Here is an 8,237-nt window from a genome sequence, read left to right as displayed (position 1 = left end):
TTCAATCCTCAGTACCAAGAGAAAAAGGAAAAGAAAAGAAAGTAAGAAAGAAAGAACTGTTTGTGGGGTTAGGGGAGGAGTTTTGTTTTTACTTGGAAAGTGTCAGCTTGTCTACATTGTTTATAATGGCATGAAGGACACAAAAGAGAAGAAAACAGGCAAAGAAGTCAATAGGCAATGGATAGAAGTCCTGAGAGGTGGGAAGCATGAGTCAGAGGATTGGACTAGGGATTTGTCTTGCAGAGGAGAGTTTAGCAGTTTGAGAGTTTGGACTCAGACTGATTAAAAGTTGGTTCTACCACCTTCAAGCTATGAGACCTTGGGGCAAGTCACTCTTCCTGAGTCTCAGTTTCCTTAACTGGAAAACAGTGATATTATGAGTACCTACTTCATAAATTCAGTCTGATTCAATGCGATAATGCACATAATATGATTACCATTTTCCCTGGAGCATGGTAACCTTAATTGGTGACACATAAGTATATTATGTGCCAGGCAACATGGTAAGCAAATAATAACTCCTGTTGTTATTAAAACAGGAGTGCAGGAGGGAAAAGTGGATGCACATGCAAGTGAGTTCACAGGTTTGGGGACAGGAAGTTGAAGACACTCTCTTTTGGGGGATACTGAGAATTGAACCCAGGGGTACTGTACCACTGAGCTACATCCCCAGCCCTTTTTATTTGTTTATTTTTTAATTTTGAGACAGAGTCTCACTCAGTTGCTGTAGCTCACTAGTGATCCTCCTACCTCAGCCTCCTAAGTCAGTGACATTACAGGCTTGTGCCACCACACATGGCACTGAACACACTCTTTTTAAGTGGTTTCTATTTTGTGTGTGTGTGTGTGTGTGGTGTTGGGGATTGAACCCAGGGCCTTGTACATGCTAGGTAAGTGCTTTACCACTGAACTACAGCCTTGGCCCAGGTTTCTATATTTTTGATGAGAGAAGGTGAGTTGATCTGCTACAGGGCTATGTGATCTGCCAGGAACAAGGACAGTCACTCCCAACACAGGGCAGCTTAGTGAGACCCTGTCTCAAAATAAAATTAAAAGGATTTGGGATGTAACTCAATGGTATAGCACCCCTGGGTTCAATCACCAGTATAGGAGAGAGGGGTGGGAGAGAAGAAAAAAAAGGAGGAAGAAAAAGGAGGGGAGAGGAATAGAATAGAATAGAAGAGAATAGAGGAGCCATTTGGGAAGTGATCAAGTCATAAGGGCCTTGTGCTCATGAAAGGATTAATGACCTTATAAAAGAGGCTTCAAGGAGTTGCTGGCCCCTTCCATCTCTTCCACCATGTGAAAACACAGGGAAGGCACCATAAATGAGGACTGGGTCCTCACCAGATGCCAACTAAGGCTGCCAGTGCCTTGATCTTGGACTTCTCAGTCTCCAGAACTGTGAGCAATAATACATTTCTGCTCTGTATAAAATTACCCGTTCTAATTTATTGTAGCAGCAGGGATGGTCCTCATGAAGACCTGCCTAAAAGCAGTTACTCTGGGGTGATGAAGGCAGAAGCCAGAATGCAGAGAGTTGAGTGAACCAGAGATAAGGAAATAAAGACAGTGAGGAGACCTCCCTTTGGAAAGACTTGGCTATGAAGGAGAAAGAGCGAGTCACACATTGGGCCAGAATGATGAGAGAGGTTTTTACCTGTTTGTCACCCAAAGTGAATGACACTGAGGATGAACTTGAAGATTCAAGGGAAGGGACAATTGAATGAAGTAAACCATGGGAGGAGAGGAGATTGAAAACATGAGTTCAGTGTTTCTTTCTTTCCTTTACTTTCTCTCTCTCTCTCTCTCTCTCTCTCTCTCTCTCTCTCTCTTTCTTTCTTTCTTTCTGGGGGTTTGGACTCAGACTTGCTTTTCCATTGAGCTACATGCCCAGCTCTTTTTTTGATTTTGAGACAGGGTTTCACTAAGTTGCTGAGGCTGGCCTCGGATTTGTGATCCTTCTACTTCCACTTCCTGAGTCACACACCTGTTTTTTTTTTATTATTATTAATAAGCTGGGTCTCACAATGTTGCCCAGGATGGTCATAAGCTCTTGGGCTCACGATCCTCCTGCCTCAGCCTCCCAAATAGCTGGGGCTACAGTTGCAACCAACCCCATGAGTTAAATCTTGAAAGAGGACAGGCATGCTCCTTTGTTAAATTGAATGGGAAGGGGGAAGATAGGGAACATATGGTATGTTAGCTAGGGTTGGGGGCATTTCTGCAGTTAGAATGAGAAGTTTAAGGGATTGTATGATTTTTTCCTCATCAGAGAATTTCAGGATTAGCTCTGGCTCCAATTTATGATTTTACTAGAAACAAGATCTAACATATTTAGTATTTGGGGGGCATTTATTAAGTTACTGCTTTTATTTCTGTGAGTGGAGAACAAGGTAAGTCAACTTATTACAATTATGTCTAAAGTAAGTCTATAATGGGGCATGGGGTGTAGCTCAGTGGTAGACTATGTACTTAGCATGCTCTGCGTTCCATCTCCAGTGCCACAAAAAAATAAATAAAAGTCTATAGTTTATGAAGAACATCAGCAGAGGAACCAACATCTCCTTTGAGAAATAGCCATTCCTCCATCACTGATGGAAAAGAACTTGGAATAAATGTGAACCCATTTTAAAGGTGGGATAATGTAGGTCAACCACAAGATCCATCGTGGGCTACCCTAGCAGATAAAATAGCTTCACCACAAACACGTGCTAAGTCCCTTTCAATTCCTTCAAACAGCTGTTATTTTCTATTCCCTGTGTGTCACTCAATGTGAACATATTCCACATATACAATCTTAAATTCTCTTAACATCCTGCAAGGGAGATTGTATTGTTCTAATTTCATAGATGAGGACACTACAACTTGGAGAAGTGAACACTTTACTCAAGGTCACCAATCAAGAGTCAGGATTTGAACCCAGGAGAGGGTACTTTGTATTCTACCAATGGTTTTAAATTTTGCTCCAGAAGCAACTGTGGTCTGTCTCTGTAAGATAGAGTAAGGACCAGGTGTGGTGCAAACACTGGTAATCTCCCAGTGGCTCCCAGCAGCTTAGAAGCCTGAGGCAGGAGTATTCCAAGTTCAAAGCCAGCCTCAGCAATTTAGTGAAGCCCTAAGCAACTTAGGGAGAACCTGTTTCAAAAAAAAAAGGGGGGGGGCTGGGGATGTGACTCTGTGATGAAGCACCCCTGGGTTCAATCCCCAATACCAAAAAACAAAACAAAACAAGATAAAAGACTGATGCTGAAACAGTTGTATGTCCCTAGTGTAAGTTGCATATTTACAAATTTTAATCCCCAAAGTGATATTCATGTACGTTTGCAATATGCACACACATGTATTTAGTATGGAATTAGGGAATCTCTGAATGGCAATGCTTTCCACAAAGCAAAATCTTTGTGTTTTAAAAAGACAGCATTTCACTGTCTCAAAATAAAAAATAAAAAAGGAGCTGGGTGTGGTGGCGCACACCTGTAATCCCAGCAACTCAGGAAGATGAGGCAGGAAGATCACAAGTTTGAGACCAGCCTCAGCAACTTAGCAAGGCCCTTAGCAACTTTGTGAGACCCTGTCTCAAAATTAAAAAATGAAAATGGCAGGGGATGTGACTCAGTGGTAAAGGGCATCTGGGCTCAATTCCAAGAACCCTGCCCTTACAAAAATAGAAGTAGCAGGTGGGGAGAGGAGATCTCAACCAGCTTCAATCTGGTTGTCAGTTTTACACATGGGGCTTCTAGGTAAGCTTCATTAGAGCACAGGTTTCAGAGGAAAGAGAAAGAAAAGCATAAAGGCACTGCCCTCCTATGGGTCTCAGACCAAAGTATGACTTTTCTTGAAGCAATGCTCCAGAAATACATGGCTTGTGATGCATTTGCACTGAGTGTTCTCCCCTAGCACATCCATCCTCCATGTGACTGCCAGTGACTTCTCAAAGCCTCACGGTACTCTTCTGCTTAGAAACTTCCATGACTGCCAGCCACCTTTTGGCTAAAACCTATTTCCCCCTTTCAGCATAGCCTTCAAGACCCTTAGTGATCTGGACCCTATCCACTTTTCCAGTGTTGCCATCCACCACTCCCCAGATCCCATCCTCCTGCCAAACTGGCTCACTTACAACTCCTGCTCTTGCTCCATCCACTGGCCAGCTCCCACTTGCCCCTGGCACTTCAGATCCGGCCTGACCTTCCCCTGCTTCCCTGCACTTCTGGTTGGTTCAGGCCCCTGCTTCAGTGCTCCCTCAGCATTCCCTTCCCCCAACCTTCGTGCTCGTCGTCACAGTTCAGCTTCTGTCTCCTTTTTGCGCTTGTCTGCCACTAGAATGTACTTTTGTATCATCTGCTTAACTCTGCTTCACTCCCCTGGAAAGACGTTTCTCAGGGAATTTGTTCTTTCTCTTGGGATAAGCATACCAGTCTTGCCTTGAAAAGCATACCAGAAATGCCAATGGCTTGATGTTAAGCACGGAGCGTTTTCAGCCTGGAAGTTTGTCCTCTGCAGCCAAACCTCAATTTTACATGGAGGAGGTAGGCTAGGCAATATCACATGGTGAGAAAAATCTGTGGGGAAGAATAGCTGACTACAGGAAAAAAGTATTGAAAGCCACTCTCAAATCTTCTGACTTGGTTTTCATTTTGGAAAGAACCAGGCAGATGCTGGTGTCAGGTCCCCAAATCTGCTAATAGTTAAGATGTTTAGCTTCAGACTTTTCCTATAAAGAGGGGATGGCTGTTATAAGTGTCCTTTGAATGCTCAGCACACACCAATCTTCCTTCCAAACCAGGAGCCCAAAGACTCAGCCATGTGGCAGGAAGGCCCTGCCTGACAGCCTTCAGGGAGCCCAAACCACCTTGGCAGCTGTCAAGGGGGAGGTGGTCACAGGGGTGGAGGGGACTAATGCCAATGCCAAACGCCAGAATCTGGGAACTGCTCAGCATCCCCACTTCAACCATCAAAGAAAAGTTTATTTCAAAGACTAAAAAAGAAATGTTCTCTAACACTGTGTAAATATGTTTAAGGTGTAGTTTCCAGAGACATAGGGCAGGTTGAAAACAGCAATAGGAAGGGTCTGGATCATCCCATGGATGAGAAAAACCTAACAGGTTATTAAAGAAAGGCAAGGAAGTTTCCAGCATGGAGGGGGCAAACAGGCCCATCAGGAAGAGGTGGAAACCTGGGTCAGTGGGCTCAGCATGGTGTTTCTGGTATTCTGTAATGGCTATTTCTCCTGATGTTCGAGGACTGGGCTGAGAGGGCAACAGTCCATTGTAAGGGTTCCCCAAGCCCCCAGAGACAGTGCTATTTTTAAAATTCACTGTTCTGTAAGGCAGCATGGATCTCTAGCCACCAACTGCTTTTCCCTCCTTTCAGGTCGAGTCATCTCTCTGGTGTTCGGTTTAATTCACGTTATTTCTGAATGGGAGCAATTTTCCAAACTACAACTTGTGTATTAAACTTGATTTTTTAAAAACACGGAGGAGGAAAGCCTTATCTTGGGGGACAAAAGTGCCAGTGGGTGTGTCTCATTGGAGGACACAGGTCAAGTAAATTACATGACTCACCATGAAATATCAGAAATGCAAATTTGTAGACTTTTCCTTTTTACAAACCCTAGACCTCCTTACATGACAAGTCCACGAGGGTGAGACTTGCATGCCAGGCCAGACCTGAAGACAGCCCAGGACACAGGTGCACAGCTCTGGCCATCTGCTCTGAGAATGAGACCCAGAGCCTGCCCTTGGATCACTAGCTCGTGGCCGTGGGTTGACCTTGCAAACATATGCCACTCCCCCCTCTGTGGTTAATAAGGGGGTAAAAAAGTCACTCAAAGGACAGCTTTGTCATATGAAAGGAAAAAATATTCCACTTTAATATGCTTAAAAAGTCATGCATGATACAAACAGGTACCGGTAAGGCCTGAGTAGTTTCAAGAGCAGGTGGCCAGGGACCGCCTCTACCCGCACAGTGAGATTCATTAGTGGCAGAGTTAAGCATACAGTTAGGAGTTCCCTCTGCGTCAGTGGTTTGCAGTCTTAACTCATTTTTCTAGTGAATGTTTCCTAATAAACTCAGCGCTTCCGCTTGCCGGGCAGCGGCTACTGGAAGGCTTAACTTTCCCTCTCCCAAACGTGACCACGCTCCCTGCTCCTAACTCGTCCGGTAGCTTTGGGACTCCACGCCAGGCCGGCTTGGTCCTCGGCTCTCTCGGTCAGGGGTTGCCCTAGGCCCTGGGTGCCTCTGGCGGGTGGCTGCAGGAAACCTGGGACAGGTACCTGAGTTGGGCCCCGATGGAGTCTGCCCCTTGCAGGCCCACGCTGTGTCCAAGGCGCGTCTCCTTCAGTGGGACCCGGAACAACCAAGGATGGAGGCCTCCCCAAGCGTCGCGGCCCCTCCAAGCTCCGTCGCCCTCAACGATCTTGGAAGAAGGGGAACAGATGGCGGAAAAGGCCCTGGATTTGTGCCACCCGGCTGCCCGCAGCGTCCTTCTCTCTGGCTGGAGGAGCCGCTCGGGTTTTTGTCTCCATGGTTGTCCAGTTCCCTGCGCTCGGGGTCCGTCTCAGCGTCCACACAGCGCCGCCGCCGCCGCCGCCGCCGCCACCGCCGCCGCCGCCGCTGCCGCTGCCGCCGCCGCCGCCGCCGCCGCCGCCGCCGCTGCCGCTGCCGCTGCTGTTGTTGTTGGCGTTACTGCGCTCGCTGCCGCGTGCGGTCTCCCAATCCTCTGCACCCGACAGCTCTCGCAGCCTCCGGGGTGCGTCGGGCCGCAGGTAGTGGCAAGCCCGATGGCCGCTGTGGTCGCGGCGCGTGGGGTCGGCACCCAGGGCGCCTACCAGCACTTTGATGACCATGTCGTGGCCCTGCAGAGCCGCCAGGTGCAGAGGCGTCAGGCCGCCGCTACCCGGGACGCTCACGTCGAGTGGCAGTCCCCGGCGCTGGGCGAAATCATGCACCAGAATGAGCTCCTCGTGGCGCCCGTGCTTGGCCAGCCAGTGCAGCACGGTGTAGCCCGTAATCGGGTCGCCTCGCAACAGCAGCCCGGGCTCAGCCTCCAGTAGCTCCTGAAGCACCTCAAAACGACCCTCGGCGGCCGCCAGAATCCACGCGTGCTCCCGCGGTTCCAGGCACAGCCCGCTGCCGCTCGGCCCGCTTGGCCCTCCGGGCGCGCCAGGGCTCAGCTCCTCGGTGCGCTCTTCCGACAGCCACCCTGCGGGAGCCGCCCCCTGCAGCCCCAGCAGCTCCCGCAGCGCTCCCCGCCTGCGCCCAGAGCCCGCTCCGGAGAGCATCAGCGAGCTATGGAAGGGGGACTCCCGCGAGACGGCGACAGCGGCGTTGCCTCGGTACCTGCCCAGGCTGCTGAGGTCCACTCTCGAGGGGCGGGGCTGCGGGGCGCTCCGCAGGTTCAGCCCGGTTCGCGCGCGAGAGGTCCTGGGCACCGGGCCCACGACCCCTCGGGACTGGGCCATGGTCTTACTGTTGCTGCCGCGGCCGTTCCAGTGTCTAGCGTTCGTTGCCCTTCCCGGGCCCCACCGGGAGAGGAACTGGCGCTGGCGGTGGGGAAGGAAGCAGCTTGAGCAATTGGGCTCGGAGGGAGGGAGCAAAGGAGGAGAGGAGGAGGGAGGGAGGGAGGGAGGGAGCACGCTCCGGGAAGGCCCCCGCGTGGGCGGTGGGGGGCGCCGGGGGATGGGAGGTCCAGCCAGTCCCCAGGGCAACCCGGGCTCCAGCACCCCGGGTAACAACCACCGCAGATCCCCCGGGGCACGGGCGGCCCCGCCCCAAACAGCCAGGTGAGCCCGGCAGCCCCGCCTCCCGCACTGCGCGGGCAGCGGAGGGCAGGCGCGTGGGCGGGGTGGGAGCCAGCCTGCGGCCCCTGCAGCCGGAGTTCTGAGCATCCCAGCAGCTGCTGGAGAAGAGACTCTAGGGCGCCTCCTCCCCGGCGGGCTGAGCTCGGCCCGCCGCAGTCTCCGGGAGCGCGGTCTTTGAGCTCCTGGACGCTTGCTCCCCACCCCCTTCCTTCGCCCTTCCCTCTTATCTCTCCAGGAATCTCCCTGAACTTTGTCCCTGAGCCGCCTTTGTCCTGCGCCTAGCATTCAGGGAAGCAGCCTGGCCGCCCCATGTGACTCGGGTTCGTCTGTCCTGCCTTTTATGTGACCTTGATCCTCTCCGCAGAAATGGGCGCTGCCTTGGGATTCCTGCGGAGACATCAGAGAAGACTTTCCAGGGAACTGACAAGGGGTATT

The 8,237-nt window shown here is 50.7% G+C and overlaps 1 protein-coding gene across 1 annotated transcript; it reads right to left on the bottom strand.

Moving 5' to 3' along the window:
• Positions 1-6,244: 6,244 nt before the first annotated feature.
• Sowahd (sosondowah ankyrin repeat domain family member D) lies at positions 6,245-7,976 on the bottom strand. The gene has a single exon (XM_047536319.1). It carries the CDS (start codon positions 7,887-7,889, stop codon positions 6,411-6,413), a length of 1,479 nt encoding a protein of 492 aa, XP_047392275.1. The 5' UTR covers positions 7,890-7,976; the 3' UTR covers positions 6,245-6,410.
• Positions 7,977-8,237: the final 261 nt, after the last annotated feature.

Source organism: Sciurus carolinensis, chromosome X, assembly GCF_902686445.1.
Source record: "Sciurus carolinensis chromosome X, mSciCar1.2, whole genome shotgun sequence".
Classification (NCBI taxonomy): Eukaryota; Metazoa; Chordata; class Mammalia; order Rodentia; family Sciuridae; genus Sciurus; species Sciurus carolinensis.
Note: the sequence above shows the minus strand (reverse complement) of the source record. Positions and strands in the feature narration are given on the sequence as shown.

What these genes read in the sequence shown, in the direction of transcription:
- Sowahd (XM_047536319.1), bottom strand. Translation starts at nt 7,889, where the DNA reads ATGCTCAGAACTCCGGCTGCAGGGGCCGCAGGCTGGCTCCCACCCCGC.